The 27,164-nt window shown below is 40.9% G+C and overlaps 2 protein-coding genes across 2 annotated transcripts in view; both read right to left on the minus strand.

Annotated features, from left to right (window-relative positions):
- Positions 1-16,595, minus strand: part of LOC307045797 (protein Daple-like) — a 70,331-nt gene extending 53,736 nt beyond the window's left edge. Inside the window, exons 1-3 of the mRNA XM_079691758.1 lie at positions 14,267-16,595; positions 12,840-12,952; positions 9,639-9,797 (exon numbers count right to left, since the gene is read on the minus strand). Coding sequence (XP_079547884.1) covers positions 9,639-9,797; positions 12,840-12,952; positions 14,267-14,326 — 332 coding nt within the window. The 5' untranslated portion in view covers positions 14,327-16,595. The remainder of the gene's footprint in view (positions 1-9,638; positions 9,798-12,839; positions 12,953-14,266) is intronic.
- Positions 16,596-16,724: 129 nt separating this feature from the next.
- The window catches only part of pals1a (protein associated with LIN7 1, MAGUK p55 family member a), a 78,617-nt gene continuing 68,177 nt past the window's right edge, over positions 16,725-27,164 (minus strand). Inside the window, exons 11-17 of the mRNA XM_079691728.1 lie at positions 22,365-22,436; positions 22,095-22,166; positions 21,387-21,554; positions 21,030-21,119; positions 19,555-19,667; positions 19,304-19,414; positions 16,725-19,021 (exon numbers count right to left, since the gene is read on the minus strand). Of these exons, the coding sequence (XP_079547854.1) occupies positions 18,845-19,021; positions 19,304-19,414; positions 19,555-19,667; positions 21,030-21,119; positions 21,387-21,554; positions 22,095-22,166; positions 22,365-22,436 (803 nt within the window). The 3' untranslated portion in view covers positions 16,725-18,844. The remainder of the gene's footprint in view (positions 19,022-19,303; positions 19,415-19,554; positions 19,668-21,029; positions 21,120-21,386; positions 21,555-22,094; positions 22,167-22,364; positions 22,437-27,164) is intronic.

Here is a 27,164-nt window from a genome sequence, read left to right on the forward strand (position 1 = left end):
GTGTGCTGAAATGTTTTAACCTCTGACTCAAATTGAAAGTCTTCTTTTGTCTTGTGCTGAATTGTTAAAGTACTTTGAGCTGCATCCTGTTGTGCTATGAAAAAAAGCTTCATTATTGTTAATATAATGACTTTACATTACGGTTATAACCAAGTAGCAGGTATAAGGTAGTGTGTTTAGCGGTGCAGATACTGTTACACTGGCCTATACACCAGCAGGTAATGAGACCACATCAGTCTCTATCTATCTCTCACTCACACACACACTACTGTCAGTGCACTATGTGAATAAAACATGTAGGCTGGCCACCAGATGTCTTTAAAGCCACTCAGCTGAAACACAAGAGTATGTGATGACACCTATTATCTAAACACTGAATATACTGCTAAAGAGCAATAGACATTTTCCATGACATAAGAGAAAAAAGCAGCTTGCTCTTCTTAGATTCTTCCCTCAGTGTGTCCTATATATTACATTGGTGATAACACCAAATGTTATATAAACAATCAAAAAGGCTTTATATATTCTAAGCCCTCTCAGACTTATCTAGTCAGTCATAGCTCTAGTTAGTCTTGGCTAAACTTGTATTCATCTAAGCTAAACAAAATGACCAATTTAGGCTGAGCTGTTCTTTGCCCTAAAGCTTTGCAGGAGGATACCATGCAGACATAGTAGTGTGAAAGATGAGCTGTTTGTCCATGGCTAATACAGCTAACTGGGATAACAGCTAACGGAAATAAAGACACAGAGGTCTGAGCCTTTCTGTTTGAAGGAGGCCAATGGTCATCATGCATTGGATCACAGTGAACTGCATGTGACATGATGTGACGATTTGATTGGTTTCTTCTTTCAACAACTGCTGTACACCTACGGCTCCCTGTTCTTTGTTGCAGCTCTATTTCTTCAATTGTGTCAAATCTTTGAAACAGGATGAATTCTCCAATATCCTATATTTCTATAAAGAAAGAAGACAGCCGATTGTAGTCGAAAACACAAATATTGGCCATTTCCAATGTTTTGCTGATAAATGGGTGCATCCCTAGACTCAGCATATTTGATATTAGTTCATTTGCAGAATCTAACAAAAGTGTAATATAGTTCACTGCTGTTTGAATAACTAAATCAATCATGGTGTGAAATAACTGTACTATATTCAGCAATAAAAGTCTTATTTCATAGTTTGATGATTGTGTTTTTATCCATTAGAATTGTAGCATCAATATTTGATGCTAGCACTTATTAGAAGGCGGAGGAAAGAGATACGTGAATCTATAGCTCTGTTGTATGTTTAGGTTGGTGTTTTTATGTTATGTTTTTAATGCCAGGCTCAGTGCTTACTAGCTGCTTTTCATGATAGATGAGGCAGATCTGGTTACACTCTCGTATACCACCTGGACCCGCATGTGGCGCTACGGTTTGGCAGTGTACACACATGGAACACACACACAGCCTGGAGGTCAAGGATGATCACAATAGGCATTCATTGGACTTTCAATGAGTTTGCATGTATACTAGTGACTATTCAGATCAATACATATTCTCCTGCAACATGTCATACTAAAAGCTAACACCAGATCATCAATACAGCATGGCCCATTTATACACACACACGCACACTATATCGTGCCACATTTCTAATCCGGGATCAATCAAATGGTGGCAACTGACAGCAGATCGCACTTAAACCGAGTGACCAATGTTCTCCGCTTTAAATCTAAATCCCAACATGTCCCTCTCCTCCTGAGAACAACTGATCTGCAGTGGTGACACAATATGTGAAACAAAGCTTTAGGAATATCAAGGCTTTGGATCAAATGGGAAAGGCAATATTTGATATGTGTCACATTTAAAGCCACTTACTCTTACTGCGATGCCAGTTATGCTTCAAATCACATTTTGCAATATGATCTTAATCTAAATGTGACAATCAAATAAAGGACAATCTATGCTTTGGCCAAATGTGTAAAGTCTGGATGAAATGTGTAAAAACAAACGGAGAATAAGTATGCTTCTGTGCCTCACAGTTATGTACAAAAGCATTACCTATAATGTTACATTTCCTTTAGCCGAAGTCTTATATGTTGCTCTTAAGATATTCTACTGCCAAATGTTACTGCCGGATTGTTTTCAAAGACAGTCTGACAGAGGCAGGCAGACAAGGGAAGGCTCATTCCTTCCTCCATAGTAACTCCTCTGCTTTCTTTGAATGTTCTGCTATTGACAAAGGGAACATTATCACTCTGTCTCTGAGCCCCCAGCTGAAACCCTCTACCAGTCAAAAAGCCTGGGGATGTTCACATTAACAGACCCACGCATGCACGATATCCTAAATGGTTAAAGGGGCCCTAATATGCTCATTTACAGGTTCATATTGAAATGTGGTGCCTCAACTGTGACTTGTTTTAAAGCTTTAATGTTCAAAAAGAGCTAGATTTTCTCTTTTCACCCTTTTCACCAGAGCCCAGTCTGTTCTGGTTAACTGCCTGTCCCTTAGCATATCAAGTACAGTGGGTTGGAGCACTAGCCATTAGAAAGAGTGTAACATAGTGATGTCACTAGAGAGAAACACAGGGATTTGAGCCTTTGCAGAGCATTTACAGAAAAACCTATAGAACACACTACAGGGAAGGGAGAACCCAATACGTTATAATGTAATCATTCTTGTTCAGCAAGCATGCTCTTGCACTCTCATCAAAATCAAAATGGGCACCCAGTACACAAACACCAAACTGCAGTCATTCCTCACAGTGGATGGCAGTTATTTGGGCGATAAAGCACTGTGGACAGGTTTGACCAGGGTCAGCAACAACACACACACAGTCATACACATGCATCAATTCACTCAGTATTACAATCTGCCGAGGGTGTGTGTCTGTGTACGTGTGTGTTCAAAGCAGGCCAGAGGATATGGAGTTCAAAACATCCCACATAGGCACAGGGCTTTGTTCTGCAGTTCCCACGGTAACCAAGGAGGACTAAAGTGACGGGGGAAAGGAGCTGGAGGAAAAGAGAGCAGAGGAGAGTTCTGCACAACAATACAATGTCTCTCACAAGAGCCAGAGTTTCACACCTGCCCCACTCAGACAGTCCTATTATCACCGACACTCATACCTGTCTGTCGCAAATTATATTTCCCCCTTTCCTGAGCATGGAGTTATTAAATTAGGCTTATTTTTATAATAGTTACAATGTCGCAAGTGTTACTCTTATTTGTTATGACAAAGAAGTCTTTACCAGAAGAAAAAAATTGCCGAATGTGTACATAGCTCATCATTAAATCTTGTGCGATATGAATAGCTACGCAAGTACTTTTACAGCAATTAATGGTTATTGCAGCAGTATTTTCTTTGAAGGTTTTCCCTTTTTAAGGATATTATAAATAGGCCATGGTGACATTTGAGAAGCTGTAACCACCAAAAGGTATTTTTACTGGGTACAAATGTCTTTTACAAATGTTCTGTTTAGCATTGAATCCGTTTCTTCCAGCATGTAGGTGGAACAGTTAGGAGAAAACACAGCAAGAGTGTGAAGAGAGTCGGTATTCAGAGCATCGTGATATCAGGTTACTGTGCTTTGTACAAAAGAGACAAAACAGAAGGGAGGTAACAGACCCCCCCCACACAGTCACACACACAAACATTTTGTCACTTGGGAGGCTGGGAGGAGACACTGGAAAGCCAACGCCTAGCCCCATATCAACAGCTGAATATAGTGTATGTGTGTGTGTGTGTGTGTGTGTGTGTGTGTGTGTGTGTGTGTGTGTGTGTGTGTGTGTGTGTGTGTGTGTGTTCTTGCGGCTTATCCTTAACTATATTAAGTGGCCTTCCGAGGCTCATAACTCATTGACTTACGGTTATACTATGAAGTGTGTGTGTGTTGAGGGTGTTTGACTGTGGTTAGAGATTAACCACCATACTGCCCAGAATGACCCATTTCATACACGCAGACGGTCAGCAGCAGCTGTGCTCTTTACTCTGAGCTCTATGTGTGATCAATGCTATAATTAAGTATTCCATATTATCTGAAATGCTTTCTGTTTGGTGGCACAGTGAACCAGATAATGACCTGTCTTTGTTTTAGTAGGGTTCACACACAGTTTAGATTGTGTCCCAGGTCAGTGTAAGTGGACTACATTCTTGAAAACATCATCTAACATGCATAACTACAACGTGGTTTCTACATGGAAATATAAAAAAACCTACAGTTCTATATGTAGCTTGATATACAACTCTAACCCCCTTAAGCATAATGAATGACATGTAGGAGCCAAAATGCTTATTTCACAGTTGCTGATTATTTCTATTATTATCATTGTTTGTTGACACCACACAGCATTGTAATTAGGCGCTTCCTGCAATTGTCACATGGTGTGGTTTAAATTTACTAGTCCACCTGTTGAGTGGCGGGTTATGGGAAAGACAAAAGGGCAATTTGGTTTCGATACCTTTTGTTGACAATATGCTCTTGCTGTTAATATTTGTTTTGTTTTCTTATTCAATTTTTCATGGAACAAGAACAGATTTTTTAGACAGACCAAGAAATTAGCATTGCAAGGGCTTTCTTGACAAGGTCGCAATGGGATTTTTCCATTGGATTTTGGAATATTGCAGAAGTTCAAATCTGTGGCAACACACTTTTATGATTACACGTTTGTTCAGGAGGATAATCTCCAAATCAGTGTTTCCGCCAGACCAGGGCTGAGAGGGCATCCACCCCGAGAGCGGGGGGTTGTTTTGAATTTTGACTTGAGCCGTCCCTTATAGATAGGCCCACTGTCTTTTTACGTTAGTGAGCCGGATCATTTAGCTCGGCTCTCTTAAAGCGCCGGCTGTTTCGGCTCTTCATGTTACCACAGTTTACCACGGAGCCTCAGTTTCGCCGCTGCGAGGCTCTGGTGCTCGCAGCTCACGCGCGTGCTCCACTAAAACCCCCCCGCTCAGCGCGTCCAAATCGCGCACGTTCCGTGTTGTCCTGTATCAGGCACCTTCGATGTCGGGGAAAACGATCTTCAATACTCCGACAAGAATCCCACCAGACTCCTTTGCCCCTCCAACAGAGGGATGTCCTTGTCCTGTTTCCTTTTCGTAATTTCAAGCGATAAAAACTCTTAATCTTCTCTCGAATTATTAATATTTTTTGACGGCAAGACGGCCCCCTGGCGGAAACGCTGCTCCAAATATTAACATATTAAGTGCTATCGGCAGAAGTACATTGCTAACGGCTTTGAAGGAACTACATCACGCTGGCATGACTTTATATCACTGCTAGGCTAAAGGCGGCTAATGTTCGCCCTGATGACGTTCAGTAGACTCATTTAACAACTTGTTGGTAACTCTGTTTTTACGACACACAGAAACTTCCGACAATTACCAGTGGAATATTAACTGACGTATTTTATTTTGTAGCAAAAAACGTGATCATCTCGTAAACTTGTGTGAACCCCAGATGTTATTTTGTGAATATAACCAGAAGAAATGTACTCCAAGACGTTGGAGTCTAAAAGTGGCAAAATGCTAACTAGTTTAGGAATCATTCCTCCTCCACTCTGTTGACATACTCTACGTCTTAGAGGGACACACAGTCAAATAATCTCCAATTTAAACACCAACTACTATGTATCGTCCTTGACCCGGGCAAACGTTTACATTATTTTGAAAATGTTTCCATAGTCTACCAAAGGGTTTAAGATAGCTCTCAATTTGTTTTTCCAAGCTAAGAGTTCCTTTAATGGACGGCCAGTCTAATACACTTGAATTCTTTAAGATCTGGTAAAATGTCAAGCCAGTGTTTACCAAATTCTTGTGAGCCTATATATAGCGATTGACAAAGACGTCTCATAAGCAGCACCAATTAGATGGCAACAGAGTGAGTAAGCTCATTGTAAAACTAGGGGCTTTTTTTTTATTTTAAGCTTCCAATGGGGGTTTTCAAATTAAGCCTAAAATGTTTTTAAGCATCAACATTTAAGTCACTTTGAAAATTGTGTAATTTCTACTTTTTTTAAAATATTTTGTATGCATGCTTCTTAATTATTTAAGCTACCTTTGGCCCTTTACTTGCTGTAACAATGTAGGTTTCCCCTTTGTGGGACGAAAAAAGGTTTTCTGGAGGAGCGTCAAAAATAATAATAAAAAGATGCTGGTTAGTCATTGCAGTCAGCTTTGTCCGACGCTTTTTTTTGTAAAGCACTTTGAATTGCCTTGTGTTGAAATGTACTATAAAAATAAACTTGCCTTGCCTAAAACAAACGCACCCTCACCTTAAAAGGTGGGGTATGTAATTTATTTGAGAAACACTTTTTGTTATATTCCATGGAAGGCTCTTAACATCCCGATAGCAATGAATATATTAAATGCTTTGACAAAAAATCCATAAAAGAATTTATCTGTGGAAACCGTAGTACTGTAAAAAGCACGAGCAATCATTTTAGCCAGCCCGGCTAAAATAACTGGATGGCCTACCTGCCTGTCAGCCTTCCATCTGTGCACAAACTTATCTCGTGCCCTCATTGGTCATGTGTGCGTTCGTGTGTTGGAAGAGGGGCTCTGTAAGGAAGTGGCAGATTTTTTCCGGTTGTGTATTTTCAAATTCTAGCGCACTCGAGCTGGTTTCTCCAAAATTACCTACCCCACCTTAAACTGAACTACAGATTTAACCCTGGTTTGACATTTTTTGTAAACATTTAGGATGAAGCAAATCACAGCTCCTTGTTCAGAGGCATAAATCCTGTGCTTGTGTTGTGCATGCACACAGCGTGCAGTCATGTCCTGTTGACCAAAACACACTTCCTCTCTCCAACCCCACACAGTGATGGGAGTGTACTAAGATACAATATAGAAATCTTTTCTGGATTATATAAACTTTCCCATGGGTCTAGGACAACTACAATGTTACGTTAAGTAACATGTAACACCACAAATGGTCTGTTGAAGTTATCTCACTACAGCTATTGGATTTATTGGGGGGAAAACATGATTAGATGATGATACTTTAAATAGTAAGCTACTACGATATTATACGAGAAAACTTTCTGGATTCTCAAAGTTTTCCTGGGGTCTCGGTAACCTCTCATTCAAGTCAACAGAGACATTTGTTGTTTTATGCCTGTTTTGTAATCTAATGCAGTGCTTCCCAACCTTTTTCAACTCAGGGCCCACTTAAGAATCAAATGTTTGTGGCCCACATTCAACCATATACAATATGGAGGCTAAATAAAGTTCTGATTGGTCCATTCAGAACATGTGACACATTGTTAATCCAGTAGAACAGACCGCTGTCAAGGACTATAATGACCGTTGCTGAGGAGGATCAAGAAAGAGAAAGGAAAAGAGGTTAAAATTAAAATAAATCTTAATAATGAAAATGCTTCCACAAAGATCATAATGTTTTGCTAATTATTTGGGGGCAAATATTGAATTTACATATACACCCTTTAATATTTTTATTTGGGCTTTTAGATGAAGACCACACAGTTAATAAATACAATTATTCTTCTGGCTTAAATACATATTTTTTAAAGTCAATCAAAGAGTAATCTTCATTTAAGGTGTTTGAGGAGTAGATTAAAAATACAATTATTATTGCTACAAAAAAATCAAAGGGTGGCTCAACACGCCATGAAATGGGAAATAATGAGCTCTAACGAGGAGTGGGATTAAAGGAACAATAAATATGCCATTGTTGTTTTTTTGGTGGTATTACGACCTATTTTAGTTTGTGAAATGTTGAAGTGACTGACTTCACTGACTGACTATCTTTATTTATTCTGTTGTTGTCTGAGATGGGAATGTCATCTCCTATATGTTATTGTTATGTCAATGTTTGAGTCTTTAGCCAGTACAAAAAATTAATAATAATAATAAAATTATTTGTCGGCCCACTTGCAATGCCTCCGCGGACCACTAGGGGGCCGCAGCCTGCAAATTGGGAACTGCTCTAATCTATCCAGTCCTCAATCAGTTGAAATGGGGAAAATATGGGATGGAAGTTTGGTCATACTTCCCCCAAATCTTATCGTTTCTTAGGACTCTTTTTTTCCATTGCAATCAAATCTAGTCTTAGAATGAATTTGACTGTTCTCACCATAACGGCCCGTCCAGACGGCGGCGTGCCCTAAAGCTTCAGCACTTCTCTCCATTCACTTTGAATGGGGTGACGTCACGCTTTGCCGAACTGCATTGTAGTTCCGTTGCTTCGCTTAGCTCGCGTTGCTCGCTTCAAAAATTGAGAAAAGTTCTACTTTTGAAGCTTCGACGGAAGCGTCAGCCAATCGAATCATATGCCAGTACAAGCTCTAGCCAATCAAACCGCGTGCTTGTGTGTCCGGGGCGGGAGATTCAAGTGATTGGTTGTTGGTCGAGTTTCAGACACGCCCACCGGCTTCAACGCACGCCGCCGTGTGGACGCTGCGTAAAGCTAAGGTGAACAAAGCATTCCTTTGTAAAGATGCAACATACAGACCTATAGCAAACAGGAAATTGAACATTTTTGGACAAGGAAAGAAAAAGTATGGCAGTAAAGCGTTTTTTATCAATTTGTTATATCAAAGCACTTCCCACTGAGCATGACTTTTGCAGGGCACACTGTGTGTTTTCCTGCATGTATTGATCTGATTATTGGTGGTCAAGCAAGTGGACTAGAAAATGATCGGGCAGTTGGTTAGAGTTAGATCCATACTGATGTGTTCCATCTGAAAAACACTATGTGGTTCAGGAATGTTTGTGAATGTGTGTCTGCAGGGCCCGTCCATATTCTTAACCTCCATCACATCAGAATACACACACATGACAATAATTATGTTAAAGAGACGACACACACACACACACACACACATATATACTTGAGCCCCCGTCGAAACAGAAAGAGGCAGACGGAGACTGAGTAAAGAGCAAGCAATATCCATCATGCCAGTGAAGAAAATACAACATTAAATATTCTCAAATGGCAGCATAGAGTGATGCAGGAATGAGTCCTAAAACCTGGAAATGAGTTAGCATTTAAGCACTTCTCAATTTAACAATTTTTTTTTATGGGTTTTTGGTTAGATGCCTAAAAGGAATGTCTGAAATGCGAACAAGCTGAAAATATGTTCGCATTTTGTTCTCGAACAAATACGTCTGATAAATTATAATAATATTAAAATAGGTTAAATACCCCATAAGTGAGTCTGAAGCTTCTATGTTTCTTAAAGTCGAGGTTGCTAACAAGTAACTAAATGAGACTACCAAAGGTCACCACGGCAAACATTAGCTACCTTTAGCTTAGCGTTGGTGGTGATGTGGTTCTTTTAAAGCCTAACGTTAGATTTGTACTTCTGGCGGTTGCATAGACGCTTAAAATCTGAAAGTGTTGATTATATGTGGAGATCCACCCATTAAACAAAAGAGTAGGTAAGTATCATAAATGTGGGTTTGCTTTAAAGATCCCCTATTATACTGTTTTTCATCAATATATTATAGGTCTCAGATAAATACAAAACCTGTCTCTGAAGTGATTGGCTGAAACACCAAACAGATCATTGCAGCATCCCATAATCCCCTCTGTTTCAGCCCTGTTTCCAAAGTGCTGATTCTCTGTCTGTTACTTTAGATGAAAATAAGGAGCCCCTCCCCACGCCCCTCTGAGAGATATTTGGTTACAAAGAACCTATAAGTGTTGCCGTAGTTTGCGAGCTCTTGTGATAGCATACCTGGTAGTACGTCTTGATGTGTCTGGTGAGAACGGTCAGGTTGTAGAGGCGAAGTGACACGTCATTGTTCACATTCTTGGTCAGTCTCTGATTGGTGGGGCTGGGGTCACTATGGAGACACAAACGCATTACAGGAGCACTTAGATTGAAGTAAATTGGTGCTACTTAAGACAAAGATCATATTACACACACATACGCGCACACACACACACGTCCCAAATGCAGGGTTACTATTGTGTTGGATTAGGATTTATGCCCGACACACGCCAGCCTGGGCCAGACTGATTTGCATTTGAACGGGGGGTGACGCTGTCTGGCTAACCTACTGTCATGGAGTCAGTCTGCTACCTCATGGGGATGATAATAAGAACACAGAGGCTGGAAAACAAACGTCCATTTTGCATTCAGAAGTGATCCTTACCATCTGAGCTCCTGGAAAATGTACTGTACTGAAATGAAGCTAAATAAAATACTTCATCTACTAATAGGTTTATTAAAACAGTAACTGAACAATAATAGGGTTACAGACTGACATGTCACATGGTTTAATCTATTCTCCTTTGAATGAGCTCGGCTTTTATTATTTGCCAGGTTTCATCTGGTTCAGTGGTTAAGACAGAAATGTAAGGAAACAGCACTTCAACATCACTCTGCACTTGTATTAAAATGGATCCTTGAACCATGTCAGAGCTCACACTTTAAATATCACCTGCCCTTTCAGGTCTTAGCGTTTCAAATTTGTACAAAAACATAATCACAATTCCACACACATTGAAATACACAGTGTATTCCAGCTCTACTTCAGCCAAAACATCAATCTTTGACTTTAAGTTAGAGTAAGTTCTTACTTGACTTTCACTTACACAGTTTGAACAGCACTTCAGATACTTCAACTTCACTTTGCACTTTAAGGTCATCAAAAGCTTATTCATTGTACTCAAATTACACATTTAAGTATTTCAGCACATCCATTTCAGATGCCAGCTCCCCTCATTTCAGTTACACTATGTTGACTAACACTTCAGCCTGTTTCAGTGTGACTCAGAATGAAGATAATTCAGACAGCGTACTGCTTCTCTGCCTGGCTTCCTTTATTATTCCTTCTGGCTCTCCACCCTTGCCTCCTCGCCCGTAACCCACTTTCCAATAAACCCCCCCGACAGTCCTAATGACCCCCCCCCTCCCAGCCTACATTCATTGCCAGGAGAACAATAGGGTGATTATCATTGTTTCCGAAGACAATAACTGATATATGAACATGTGGGGTGATTGGGGACAGAGGGCCGTCTGGTGAGAGGAGATTTAGAGTCCACACAAGTAGGTATGTGCCGTTATTATCAGTCGGGACAGATTTAGTGCCCAAATGTGTCGCTCCAATTTATAAAGAATGAAAGGAAAACAATATTTGTCAGCCTTGAAAGAAACGCAAAGATTTTTCAGCTTGTGATGGGCAAGATACTTAATGTTACCTAATGAATGTTAGCTTCCTTGAACAGGAGGCATGGTAGCCCTGCCTCAGTATGCATGGGTATGAATGCTGACTTGTATATGTAAATGCACTTTAAGGAGTAGTAAAGACTGAATTAAGCGCTTATAAATGAATTTATTTATCATTTACCATATGTACGTATGTGTCATCATGGCAAAATGTCAACGGTTCTGCTGTTCAGGGCTTCTGACCCTAATATATCACATTTTTCTAACCACCAGATTCTTTTTGAATTGTTCCCAATGAGGACAGAGCTTATGCTGTTCCTCCTCAAAGAATAGAGCTGAACCCAGCATCATTCTTCTGAGCGCACTGCCACTGTAATTGTAGAAAACTAGCATCCTCATCGATGTAGAAACTGGAGGAAAAATGTGTTTTCCAGACGTAAACTGTCCAATAACAAACCGTGAAAAGCATGTTTGTTTGAGCAGACACTGGACTCAGCTGTCGGTGAGTGTTGTGTTGTCTCCGTACACAGATTGTTCTCCATGCACTACAGCTGTCAGAATTAGCGGTACAGCTCATTCATACATAGTTCAACAGAATTAAGGCAAGGGGCGATCCCAGTATATCATACAACAGGCTGTCAAGATATTTCTATATAACAATATCTTGATAGCATATCCATATCCTAACCGCTTTTGTGTGACAGGCTAGCTTCATCCCCTTGGATTTGATCATCCGTTTGTGCTACTATATATTTGTTTGACATTGTTTTTCACTATTGCAAATAACAGGAAGTAAGACAAGTTAAAAGTCGGCAGCAAAATTGATGGTCCACATGTCGAACCTGCTCCAACAAATCAAATTTCAGATTTTTAATATGATAGTTTCAATATGAGGTTAGTCAAAAACAAGCTTCTCTAGGTGCTTCAGGTACATTTGAAGATTTTCACTCAAAACACTTGGAGTGACCAAACAAAAATGTCAGAGCGCTCAGAAAAAATAAGTTGGGTGCAGCACTTTTCTGTTCTCGTTGGAATCTATTGAAAAAAGCTGCCGCCGCTCAGAAAACATTGCAATGTGGATACTATATATATTTCTGTCAGTCTGTCAGTGAACAGATGTTGTCACTGTGCAAGATGCACAGATAATTATAAGCATTACTTGAAAACGGTGCATGCAAGCATGTCCACGTTGAGATTTGTTACAGCACACTGCGTCGGTGTACTACCTGTCTGCTACTGCACTTCCTGAGTCAAAGTACAAACTGACAGCGGGTCAATTCTAAAGGCACTGTTAATGATCTAACTAGGCTCTCTCTTATAATGTGCTGTTTTTTATGCAGACTTCAGCAGCACATCTGGCTGTGACATTTACAACCTGAAACCAGCGAGTCAGGATGTGGTCACACACTCTCACACACACACACACACACACACACACACACACACACACACACACACACACACACACACACACACACACACACACACACACACACACACACACACACACACACACACACACACACACACACACACACACACACACACACACACACACACACACACACACACACACACACACACACACACACACACACACACACACACACACACACACACACACACACACACACACACACACACACACACACACTAACTTATTTCACTGTCTCATGCAAATAAAATGTGGACCCCTCAATGTGGGGTTACTTACATGTGTGTCATGATCTTGTGCAGGAAGACGCCGTCCACCAGCTCCATGAACATGTTCACCTGCTCCTCTGAGCCCGCGTCTTCACAGGAACCCAGAGGGCCCAGCGTCCGCACCTACACACACAGAAATAAGTTACTATACCACACATCTTTTCAATGTTTCCCTTTTGACTTGAAATGCTTGATGACATCATACCAAATACTGAGTTTCCAGATCATTACAATAGCTGTTACATTTGGCTGAGGCTCTTGCATTAAGTGCATTCAACCAAGAAGGAACAAACACGCAGAAGCAAGAATCCTGCAAGGACATCAGCTCCAAATAGGCCAAGCATGTCTTAGTGCTACATACAGAAGAGAAAAGGTTTTTTTTTTTTTTTTAAACTGGCCAAGAAACAGGTGGGTTTCACTTTCAAGTATGCAACAGGAGATGGGTAGACTTTCTGCATCCGTGATATCAATATTCTTCCTCCATTTTGGAGCCAGGGTCATGATTAGAACTTGTTCATTTAACTGAGTGTCTTCTAGAGTCTGTTGAAGTATGAACATGCCTCCTTACGCTGGAGTGCCGAGTTGCAGAGCAGTAGTGAGAGGAGGCGGATATTTGGCACTAAAAATACACTTATTTGTCTTACGATGAGCTTCATTTTAACATTTGAATGCATTCTTGCAAAGAACAATTGAAGGGGCGCCAACAGAGCATCAACATTGTGTTCAAAGTGGGAACCCTTCTTTAAGAGCTATACTGAAAGTGAAATGCTGTTAACTTCACATTAGAAGAGGCCCTATTATGCTTGTTGGGGTCTCCCTTCCCTGCAGTGTGTTCTATAGGTTTGTGTGCATGTAAATGCTCTGCAAAGGATCAAATCCCTGTGTTCCCTCCAGAGGGAGTTTCTCTGCATGTAAATGAATATATCCATAAAAAGTGACACATTTCGGTTAACTGTTGCTACATTACTCTGGGGTACTCAGAGTTTCCATTCGTTTTGAGCAATGGATAGCTCAGTCCCAGTTTGAAGCTATGCTAGTTTTCTTCAATTAGCTGCAGTAATGTTTGCTCTGATTCATATTTTGACAGTATCAGACTTGGACATGCCGACTATGGGAGAGGCTCTTGAACATCATTATTTGGGCAAATATGATAGAAGGACAAAGAAACAGCATCTGTAACCAGTGAGGAAAAACATCATGTAATGATTCTGTTTTGACTCCGAAAGTACTTTCCCTGGTACTGTAATGTACCGGTCAGAACAGTGTCTCTCAATGGGTTAATAATGCAAGCTCCTGCAGCATGGTCAAATGGAGGGAAAAGTTGTGTTTCTACAACAGTTGTAGTTTTAAAGAAATTTAGCCGAACTGAGAGAAAGGGATCAGAGAAAGTTAAAAAGAGTCAGCAAGTGTTTGTGTGTGCGTGCTGCTCCCACTCACCCACACCACCAGCGGAGACTCCATGAAAGTGGACAGTAACTCGGACAGAGTCACGTCCATGTTGTTCCAAAGGCTTTTCACTCCGTTAATTAATCAGTAAATATTCATAAATCCAGCGGCCATCAGTCGGTCTCAGCAGAAGGCTCGCGGTAGAACAAAGCCCCCGCGAGGCATCGATTCCCCCCTGCACGAGCTCCCTCCCTCGCCACTATTGTCTCGCGCTGTCCTGTTTCCCAAAACACTGGGTTTAAAATTAAATACGTTGAATTTGAATCCAAACTGTTTGAAATGCTTCCATATGCACACCGGAGTCAGTTCTGTTAGTTCGGCGGGTAAAGATCCAGTTTATTTTCCGGTTGAAGGTGTAACACTTGATCCAAACTTCTCGGGACAGTAGTTCGAGTTGCCAAGGATACACGACTCGGAACGTAAATCGACAAAAACGGCCGTGAAATAAGTTAAGAAAAGTAAAGAAAGTGGAGAAAACTTAAATACACGATAGATAAACATAAAACGTTAAAATAGTTATTTCCGTTGTTTGTTACATCTCCACCACGTCCCTCTATCGCTCTATACCTCCATACCTCCTTTCTCTCCATCAACCTGAGAGTGCGACAAAAGGAACGAAAGGGATGAATGACAACACTATAGACCAATCGGCTGCTGCAAAAATGTATTCCCCGCCCCTATTTGGTAAATCAGCCAATTACTGCGCATTTTGATTTTTTATTCTCAGTCTTACGTCACCGCCTTCTGTCGCGAGCAAAAGAGCACATAAGCAATACGATAATTAACATCTTGAAGAAGATCCTGAAATAGAAAACTTTTTTTTTGGTACCCTGAAATTAGTGGATTATTTTCCAAAAGCAATATATTGAGCTACACTGGTTTTGCTATAATGAAAGCACTAGTAATAAGATTGACTATGTTTTCTTTGTTCCCTATTATCCTTTGGTTAAAAGGAATAGAGGACTCAGAATTAAGATATCATATTTTGGAGATGTTTTAGCCTGTGCACAAAATAAGATTAGAAGTGATTGAGGATCAGAGTGAAATTACAATGCAGAAAGAAAGAGATGGCATCTGTGTAATATAAATATTAAAGGCGAGTTTATACAAAGTTAACTTCAAGGGAGTCTATTATGCTTTTGGGGGGTTTCCCTCTCTTGTGGTGTTCTATAGGTTTTAGTGCATGTAAATGGTCTGCAACGGCTAAAATCCCTGTGTTTCCACCAGAGGGGGTTTCTCTCCCCCACACTCCTTTGCTTACTAGTAACATAGTGACATCACAATGTAAGCTTTTATTGGTTAGGTTTCTACAAATTGTAGATGATAAACTAAGGGGCTCTCTAAGCAGTTGACCAATCGGAGCAGACTGGGAAGGGATTCATAGAATGAAAATAAAATGAAGGATTACTGTAGGACCACTTCCAGGTCTTTTAGCCTTAGGGGGCTTCCCTTAGAGCAAAATGTAACGTATAGTCACTGACAACAATTGATTTCTATGTGATAAATGTCATTTCTATAAAGTCTTTAACTTTTTATAAAGCAACCAAAAGCTAAACATTTAAACGTGATCCTTTTGCCATTGTAGTTTACAGAGAGAAGAATGTACTGTGTAAGTGGAGTAAGATGCTTTTGCTGCTGATCTCAGTGCAGTCAGCAGTACGGCTGTGAAGGAAAGAAGGGTGCATCAAGGTGAGGCTAAAGGGGAAATCAGCCAGTCTTTGATTTGGCATGATCAGACAGGAAAGAAGCAGTTTAGCAACTTCCTGTTCAGAACCAGACCAAACATGCAGCAAACACACATGTTGCTAAATCAAAGGAGCAGCTATATTTGGACTAAAGTAAAAAGTGAAGTGGTAGATCTGAGAAAGTAAACTGAAGCATGGCACATGGCAACAATAACCTGCAGAACAGCGCCGGCATGTGGCTCTCTCACGTTACTACAAAGCATAACAGAAAATCCTCCTCAGTATCAGTGTAACACAGAGGATTAGGGGCATATTTGAAACAATGTTGAAATCGAGGAAAACGTTTTGAATTGTTTTTGTTCTTAGATTAAGCTCAGGATTCAGAGAATACAATATTTCTAAATTTTCTGAAAATCTCTGAATTGTGAGAGAAAAGTTAGATTTCTGACTTTAATCTCAGAATTCTGATCTAAATCTCATAAAATCAAATCACTTTTGGTCAGCTGTCAACATTCTTTAGCCCTAATCCTCTTCCAGACTCATTTATGGTGTAATGTTTCAACTGAATGGTACGGGACGGCTCTATTCAACTCCACTCGCTGTGTGTTGGTGTTCTATAAAGAACAGGTGTGGATAGTACCGAGTAACTGGTAGTTATGTTTTAGTACCACGTAAATGAGTGCTACTGTGGAATAAATTGGGGAGTGTGGGAGAGAAACTTTAAGGGAAAAAAGTGTAATTTTAAACAAAAAACACAAGGCGAGTAATTTTTCATCATCTATTTATTTATTCATTGTGAATATTCATACAGATTTACTCAGAAGAGGGGATTTCTCATAACAGGAAGTAGTGTCCATTCACGTTACATTCAATACAGTGAAGCCCCGCCCCCTCTTCCTCCTTAACGAATGGCGAAAGGTGGAACCTGCGATCCTATTGGTGCATTCTTGACTTCATAAACCTATCTTCAATATAACAAATATATAAATGCTCTACCCAGTGATAACAGTGATACTTTGTCAGGCCATCACATTTGAGACACACATTCGTTCACACACACACACAAAATATATCATAAATTCAGCATCATGTGCCAGCTAAAGACTAAAACGTTCACGGTTTCTTAACCCAGCAGCTCAGGGTCAGAGGTCATCTCTACTTAATGTGATCAGACGGGACAGTCAGTCAGAAACAAGAGAAAGAGAAAATATCAAGTGCTGTTTCCTTTATCTCAGTGTTCATTGGAAATCGTGAAGAGCCGTCTGTTCAACAGTCAGTCAGTCAGTCAGTGGACTCCATACACTGCTTCATACAGAGTGTGTGTGAGTGTGTGTTCCTAATAGCAGTGAATGCCGTGGCTCAGGGATTTCAATTAGTGTCACATTTATTGCTCCCCAGGGGCCTCATTTATTTGACCGTAATAAGAAAATAAGAAGATGGATTTGATTTTTATTTCATATATTCTAAGCTCTGCAAAAAGTTTAAATAAGTGGATTGTTATAGTTTAAATATGTTGGATTATTATGGTTGAAATGGTCACAAGACAAAAGAATGCAACTTTGATGAGGCCCAACATTCCTCTCTTAAAATAAAACAAGAAGAAAGGATTATCCAGGTCCATGTTTTGGTCTCACTACAGTGTGATGATTAGAAGATGAGTGTGTGCGAGACCCCAGTGAGGGTCTCTCCCTTTAAGGACAGTGAATACACATAAGGTTTATATAGCATGAAGTATTATCATCAGTGCCTTGTTAATACATTCTACAGGATGCTGACTGTGTGCTATTTAGCGTCATCAGTCAATGCGAAGACAAACTCTAATCTGAGATTTGTTTTTTTTTTAAAGTCATTATGTTATGAGATTAAAGTTGAAATTGATAATAATATAATATATGTATACAATGTAAAATCCTAACATTTTAAATCCTTATATATATATATTGATAGAAGGCTTAAAGTAGTTCTCATTTTTTTTGTTTTTGTTTTTGGCAATACGGTATAAACCAGATTTGAATAGAACATTTTGAGAAGTAAGTATTGTTATATAAAAGCTTATCTAAAAAAAAATGCTAGAAATAAGGCAATATAATGAAGTCGTAGATTTACAAGAAATATTCCAGATATTAGCCTTTATGTGTGTAATGAGGAGATTTAGATGAACTGAGGCTATAAAGTTTTTGCATCTTTGTAGGAAGCGCACCGGTTCCCATGAAAAAAATCAATGGGATTTGTTTTATTTGATTTCGGAAACTTGCAGAAAGTAAGATCTGTGGCAGTAACACCTTTAGGATACTTACACTTTTAGTTCAGCTGGATAATCTCCACATTTTAACACCACTTTTATAACGTTTTACTCGTAATGTTTTCAATCTTCTGAACTCAAAAGCTAACGCTACACTATAAAACCACATCACGGTCACATGACTTCACATCAACACCGCTAAGATAAAGGCAGCTAATGTTGGGTGTGATGACGTTTAGTCGTCTCATTTAGACATTTGTTAGTAACCGCCGTTTTGAAATTGAGTGTTTACTGAGGTATTTTTTGTCGTAGGACAAAACGTGAAAATATATTCAGCTCGTGGTAACCACAGACCTTAAATCAGACATCTATCCAAAACATGTTCAAAAAGCTTTGAGATGAGTCAAGAAGAAGTTCTATAATGATAACTCATTTCTAGGTTTTAGGACTCTCCACCACTGATATGTTTTCTCATAACATTGAAACTCTCAAAATCTCAGATTAGTTTCCCTTAACAGACACTCTGTGTAACTACCACACAGCGCTTAAGGTTCCAGTTTGTTGAATGTATCAAAGTGTACTCCATTGTCACTTTATAACGTGTGTGTGTGTGTGTGTGTGTGTGTGTGTGTGTGTGTGTTCTCAGCGCAGCCAGGAGCAGGGCACCCACTGTGGCTCAGTGTCCAGTTTGTTGATGAGTCTCAGCAGCTCGTTGAAGGCTTTGTCCTGGTCCGTGTTGACGATGACGGCGTCGAACAGATGTCCGCAGCTCTGCTCCATCTCTCGCGCCTTCTCAATTATGTCCCGCAGCTCCTCGGGCTGCAGCACACACACACACACACACACACACACACACACACACACACACACACACACACACACACACACACACACACACACACACACACACACACACACACACACACACACACACACACACACACACACACACACACACACACACACACACACACACACACACACACACACACACACACACACACACACACACACACACACACACACACACACACACATGAACACTGGAGATATGTGTGTTGACTGAGTGTAAACAGGAAGTGTAAACAGTCAGACAAGCACCTTTGGGTTTTTGTTGTCTTTAGCCAATAGGCCGCGGAGTCTTTCCTGGGAGGGCGGGGCTATGAAGATGATGTAAGGCTTTAAGTCTGAACTCCTCAGCACCTTTAGAGCCTGTAAACACACACACCAACATACACCAAGGATTCAACCAAAACCATCACTACACCACCCTGTGTAATCAGTGTGTGTGTGTGTGTGTGTGTGTGTGTGTGTGTGTGTGTGTGTGTGTGTGTGTGTGTGTGTGTGTGTACCTGTGTGTGCAGACAGAGCACACAGATCTTCCCAGTGTTGATGACCTGCCTCACTGAGTCAGAACTCGTCCCGTACATGTTCTTCTCAAAGTCTCCAGACTCAATCAGCTTTCCTGTGAAAACAAGAAGGAACATTTTATTTACCACATTTCTTCAAGTAATATATGTTTTCACACGATGACATTTGACATTTGACATTTCTGCAGTACAATGTGTTCATTTGAGTTTGTAATGTTTATATAAATAATTTCTGGGTTTGATTTCATTTTAATGTACTTAACTTCATTTGATTTCATAATAAAGAAAACAATCAAAAAACAAATGGATGTGCTAATATATTTAATGTAGGAACATTTCATATTCATTCTTGTTGAAAAATGACACTTAAACATGTGAACCCTTGGCTGTTTTCTTGCTAACTCTAGTGTCACTACTCTTATTAGTTTTTGATGTAAGCTTGTTACCATGGACACAGTGGTGCTAGTATTTCCAGCTTGTGAGTATGTCGTGATAGAGAAATTGGGTGGGAGCCTGAAGAAGTGCACAGGAAGTTGGGGTGGAGGAATTTAAACACCCGCACACACATTAAGGCCCTGCCCTTCTCTGGCGTCCCTGGCACCTTGCAACTTTGTGTTTATTGAATGAGTACTTCATGTGCTCAGTTTACACCAGTTGTTCCCAAACCTTTCTTTGAGGACTCGTCATTATTTGGTGATCTTCTTACATTTAGGCTTCTGAATGAGTCAGATCATTTAGCTTGACTACCCTTTGCTGATTTTGTGCTTCAGTGTCAAAGGAAGAAGCAAACTCTGATATTGACTTCTATCAAGTGCAGGTTGGATAAATATATAATTGAAGGTCTTTTCAGTTGATTACCTATATTTGTCATCAATTACTTTTTATTTGCAGTGGAGGTGTGCTATACATTTGTGAGGAATAAATAATGGTTAAAAGGATCATTTTAGTTTTTTCTTCCATTCTTCATTTTTGGATAATGAATGTAAACTTTAGTATGTGTGTCTGACTGTAATGGCCCGTCCACACAGCGGCGTGCGTTGAAGCTTGCCAGAGGGCGTGTCTGAAACTCGACCAACAACCAATCACATGAATCTCCCGCCCCTGACACAACAAGCAGCAATTTGATTGGCTAGAGTTTGTACTGGCATATGATTCGATTGGCTGAAGCTTCTGGCGAGGCTTCAAAAGTTGAACAATGCTCAACTTGCAGCAAGCCACGCCAGCAAAGCTCCACTTCGCTTCCCACAATGCAGTTCTGCGAAAAGAGACGTCACCCCATTCAAAGTGAATGGTGAAGCTTTCAACCCACGCCGCTGTGTGGACGGGCCCATAAGTGGTGGAAGAGCAGCTAATGGAAATCCCCAAAAAGACATGAATATTTAAAGAGTTTCATACTAAATAACCCATATATATATACAGTATGCTATTAGAGTGTCTTTCCTAGCATGAGAGCTTACCTGCTGACAGTTCTGCCTCAAACGTCTGACGAGACACAAAGTGATAATCTCGACCGCCCAGCTCGCCATCCCGCCGGCTCCGAGTGGTGTCTGACACACACACACACACCCCCACACACACCCCCACACACACACACACCCCACACACACACACACACACACACACACACACACACACACACACACACACACACACACACACACACACACACACACACACACACACACACACACACACACACACACACACACACACACACACACACACACACACACACACACACACTTGAAGTGAGTGTGTGTGTGTGTGTGTGTGTGTGTGTGTGTGTGTGTGTGTGTGTGTGTGTGTAATCTTACGGGGCACGGCTCCAGCGAAGCGCTCCGGTTGGCTGTTGAGCAGTTTTTGTCTGAGCTCCGCCTGCCCGCAACTGCCTGGGCCAATCAGTGCAATCGGCCGCTTCCTATTAGCCGGCTGGTGGTACAGAGCCATCTCCTCATAGGTCAGGATCTCCCCGTTGTCAACATCTGGCAAATTGAGTAGAACATAATTAATCAAATATATGGTCCAAAGGAAAAAGTGTAAGAAGACTAAATAAATACTGGGATTACATATATTACACAAATTAATCATGATGTAAGCCAGAAAACAGTAGTTTAAACGTACTACATTTAGACAAACTGGTAACGTTTTGAACATGAAAAAGTGTAAAATATATAAATTCTACTTTCATTTGTCTTTCTTTTATAAGCAAAGCAACATATTCCTGGATATACACTCTGTTGACCTCTAGAGAATGTACTGTTTTCTTTCCATCAAACTAAAGTCTATTGATCATATAGAACTAATGAATGACACTAGAATAAGAACTACCACACTGTTTAGAAAATGTTCCTCTAGAATAAAGATGTGATTGCCATGAATGTTGTCTTTCTTTCACATCCACTAGCGGTCCATGCAGATTTGTCAATGGAAGTCCTTGCAGTGTATAAGCACATGTTTTGAAATTGGTACCAAATGATACTTAACTAAATGTTTGAGAGTGACAGAAAGCCAGGAAGTCCTACCATCATTCTTTTGGGTGTTGTAAAGCAGCTTCTTTCTCTTCCTCTTGTTCTTCTTCGCACACCACAGCTTCCCTGTAAACGAGACGACAACGTAAAACACACACATTAAGCTACAAGACCCATTCCATTTCATGTATGGTGCATGAAATGGTGTTAATATGTGGAGATGATCCTGCTGTTTACGTATCATAAATGGATGCTTTTGTGGAGGGACCCCTTTGTGATGCTTACTTCAGGGAACTCTAAAGTGCAAATAGTAGAGCAACATACCAGACTTCTCCGGCTCCTTTTCTTCTTCTATGGTCTGTTTCATGGCTTCTCTTTGCTGCTGGAAACTCTTCCCTGTGGTCAAAAAAGAGAGAATATCAATAAAAAAAACAGTCACATCATGCAATAAAGAGTATGATCACATGAGTATGTATTGGAGTGCCACAGCCAACCATCAAGAGTTTTACTAAGATGCTACAGTGGAGGAAATAAGTGTTTGATCCCTTGCTGACTTTGTAAGTTTACCCACAAAGAAATTAACAGTCTATCATTGTAATGGTAGGTTTATTTGACTAATGAGAGACAGAATATCAAAAAGAAAATCCAGAAATTGACATTATATCAAAGATCAAAATTGATTTGCATTTAACTGTGTGAAATAAGTATTTGATCCCCTAGCAACCAACAAGGATTCTGGCTCCCACAGACCGGTTACACAAGTCCTCTTCCTTTGAGAAAGTACTCCTAATATCAACGTGTTACCTGTATAAAAGACCCCTGTCCACAGAATCAACCAATCAGATTCCAACCTCTCAGCCATGGGCAAGACCAAAGAGCTGTCTAAGGACCTCAGGGAGGCAAACTGTTTGGCCAAAAAGTGTTTTATCCTTGTGCTGACTCCTTTCAAGCACAGTTCAGGCAGATCCACACCAGATTCTCCTTCTCAGGGTGTTTCTGTTTCAGAGGATGAGTCCTGCAGCTGAAGTTACGGGCTGCATGAGGCCTCTTGTCCCACAGAGAAGCTCCTCTTCATCTTACTGCTTGTTGCGTATCACAGGAATGAAATTACCATCCAGCCAAACTACACATATTTGAAGCTTTGGCTTTGCAGCCAGGTGTTTTTATTTACTTCAAGGAATGTATGTATGGCTGTTTGCTAAAGAGACATTATCAAAGGACTTTGAAGTTCCAAACAATTCAAAACATCGAGATCAAGCTGGGTCAAAATCATAGATCTGTTTACCTCTAAGACACATGAAATAGCACAAATGAAAAACAAAACGCCATGAGAGCACACGGCGGCGTGCGTTGCCGCTTCAACGCTTCTGCCCATTCACTTTGAATGGGGTGACGTCACGATTCGCCGAACTGCATTCTGGGAGCAAAGCGTAGCTTCTCTCGCGGTGCTCGCTGCAAATGTAGAGCAATGTTCTATTTTTGCCGCCTCAACGGAGGCGTCAGCCAATCGAATCATATGCCATTGCAAGCTCTAGAGTCTAGCCAATCAAACGGCGTGCTTGTGTGTCTGGTGTGGGAGATTCATGTGATTGGTTGTTGGTCGAGTTTCAGCCCCCCCCCCGCTGGCAAGCGACAACGCACGCCGCCGTGTGTAGGAGCCTTTAGTCCTGTCTCATTCTCACACACAATCACTCATACACATACAAGGTATAAGGAGGTTTAATAATTAAGAGTGTGTATGAGTTTGGGAATGAGGGAGTGAGAGAAAAAGAAAGAAAGATATGAGGCGAAAACTGCGACTTGCTGTAAACCGAATCTACTGTATATTGTTGTCTCTGTCCACACACACTGTACATCCAGACACACACACACACACACACACACACACACACACACACACACACACACACACACACACACACACACACACACACACACACACACACACACACACACACACACACACACACACACACACACACACACACACACACACACACACACACACACACCGATACCACTTTTCCACATCCATACCAACACACCTACATCATATTAGTTGCATACATGTATTCCAATGGCTGTCAGGGCCCCATTATACAACAGGCAAAGAAACCAAGAAATGACAAGCATGTAATTCAATGGTAAAATGTCACATCCGGTCATATACAGTAAAAAGGATAAATTGAACTATTTTCCTCAAATATAAAACCCTGACATTACAAAATGCATGATTTTATACCGGTATGGCGGAGAGATCAAAAGATGTGGTTATAATGGGAGTGGATGGGACATTTTATCCGCGAGTGGCTAATGTGTGAGTTTTTTGTTTAATCTGAGTCTGTGCAAAAACTAATAATCCACCAAAATAAATGTTGTTGCTAATCTTTGACATATCCAAGACTGTGATAAAAAAAAAGCCAACCCCCCAAACATTTATCATATGGAAAATAACTGCCTTTTTGATGTTTTTCATAGAAAACGCAAATTCATGTTTTCAAACTGGTAGTTAAAGGGTTAAAATCCTGAACATAAGTTAATATTTGGTATGTTTGATCAGGACTGAAGTTGATTGGAAGATTTAACCCCAAAAAGTTTTTTAAAATATTAATCTGTTGTCATTTTAGAGCAGTTTTTGGAAGTGGACATTTTTGTCCCGAATGGCTAATGTGTGAGTTTTTTGTTCAATCTGATTTTGTGCAAAAACTAATAATGCAAAAAAATATTTTTTTGTTGCTAATCTTTGAAAAAGCCAAGACTGTTATAAAAAAAAGGAGCCAGTCCCCAGATATGTATTTTTTGGAAAATAACTAATTTTCTGTTTTCATCATGAAAAAAAACAGCGGTTTCATGTATTCAAAATAGCATTTAAAGGGTTAAAATCCTGAAAATGATTACATTTTTGGTATTTTCTATTAGGGCGGAAGTTGCTTTAAAGATTGAACCCAAAAAACTTGTGAAAAAAACCTTTTAATATAATGTTTTTATCAAAGTATTTTGGGCTGTCAGTCGATTAAAATATTGAATCGCGATTAATCGCATGATTGTCCATAGTTAATCGCGATTAATCGCAAATTAATCGCTATTTTTCTTTAAATCAAATCGCCCCAGCAGGATTCACATACATTGACAAACCTCGCCCACAAGGGCGGGGTGGTGGTATAGCTGCTATTATCAGAAAGGAAATAAAAGCTACCATAATCCCCATCCCTGATGCTTCTTCATTTGAACACCTGATCTTTAAACTCTCTGGTCCCACTCCCCTGGTCACAGCCATCATCTACCGTCCCCCGAAGCCAAACCCCTCCTTTCTCTCTGACCTCTCTGAAATTTTTCATTCAGCTTTCTGCCATATCCCCATCTCTTCTCCTCTTAAGTGATTTTAACATTCATATTGACGACCCAACCTGCAAATATGCCTCTGAATTTAAGGAAACCCTTCATTGCTGCAACTTCTCTCAACACATCAACTTCCCAACACACAGCCGTGGTCACATCCTGGACTTGGTCTGCTCCACTGGTCTCACCATCCATCATCTGTCCAGCCTCAATCTCCACGTCTCTGATCACCTGGCCATCATCATGGACATCAACATCCCCATCCCCGCCCAAAAGCAAAAACGCACAATAACCTACAGAAACCTCAAATCCATCTCACCTTCAGCAATCACTGCCTCCATTACCTGCAAGATGTCTGTCTCCCCCCCCCCCACTTTCTGAAAACCCATCTGAACTTGTGGACTATTATAACAGCACCCTCTCCTTCTGTCTCAATGTACTGGCCCCCACAAAAACTAAAAATGTCTCTTTCATACACTCCGCCCCCTGGTATACCCCCAAACTCCGCCAAATGAAATCAAGGAAACGTCAACTTGAACGCCAACACAAGAAAACCACACTAACAGTCCATCTTCAAATCTACGAAGACTATCTCCAGCAGTACAGTAATGCACTCAAAGCAGCCCGGTCTAATTACTACTCACAACTCATTCAGTCTGGCTCCAGCAACCCCAAGCGTCTGTTCTCCACCATCAGCAAACATCTCAAACCCTGTGACAACGCCACCTCGTCCTTCACCACCGAACAGTGCAACTCCTTCCTTTCGTTTTTCCAAACCAAAATCAGCAACATTTACAGCAATCTGACACCCTCATCAGCACCCCCCACCTCCCCTCCTGGCTCCCCCCCCTTCACCTCACAGCCCCTGTCCCACTTCTCCCCTGTGACCCCCATGCAACTTTCCCACTTCAAGACTGGAATTAACTCCACCTGCACACTTGACCCAATGCCCTCCAAATTTGTTAAAGAGAGCCTCCCTGCCATCTCCCAGCTCATCGCCACCATCATTAACTCCTCCCTCAGATCTGGAACAGTTCCCCCCCCTCTCTCAAACTGGCTGCTGTCACACCCATTCTCAAAAGACCTGGACTCACACCTGACATCATGTCCAACTTCCGGCCCATCTCAAATCTCCCCTTTCTGTCAAAAATACTTGAACGTGTCATTGCCTCACAACTAAAATCCCACCTCAGCTCCAATGACCTCTTTGAGCCATTTCAATCCGGTTTCCGATTAAAACACAGCACAGAAACAGCTCTTCTGAAAATCACAAACGACCTCCTCCTCTCCTCTGACTCCGGCAACCTGAACATCCTCATCCTCCTCAACCTCACCGCAGCATTCGACACCATCAACCACACCATCCTGCTGTCCCTCCTCGAATCATCACTCAACATCACTGACACTGCACTCTCCTGGCCAAAATCCTACCTCACCGACAGACATCAGTTTATCAACATCAACAACTGCACCTCCTCCACTTTTCCTCTGTCCCAAGGCGTCCCCCAGGGTTCGGTGTTTGGCCCCCTCCTCTTCATCCTTTACATGCTCCCCCTTGGCAAAATAATGAGTCGCCACAACTTTCAATTTCACTGCTACGCCGATGACATCCAACTTTATATCTCAACAAAAACCATCACCCCCACAACACACTCCACTCTCACCAACTGTCTCTCAGAAATAAAAGCATGGATGCAAACAAACTATCTCCAACTGAACAGTGCCAAATCAAACATCATCATCGGCCCCCCATCCCGTATCAAAGACATCCAGTATTTGAACTTC

Source organism: Notothenia rossii, assembly GCF_949606895.1.
Source record: "Notothenia rossii genome assembly, chromosome: 7".
NCBI classification, from domain to species: Eukaryota; Metazoa; Chordata; class Actinopteri; order Perciformes; family Nototheniidae; genus Notothenia; species Notothenia rossii.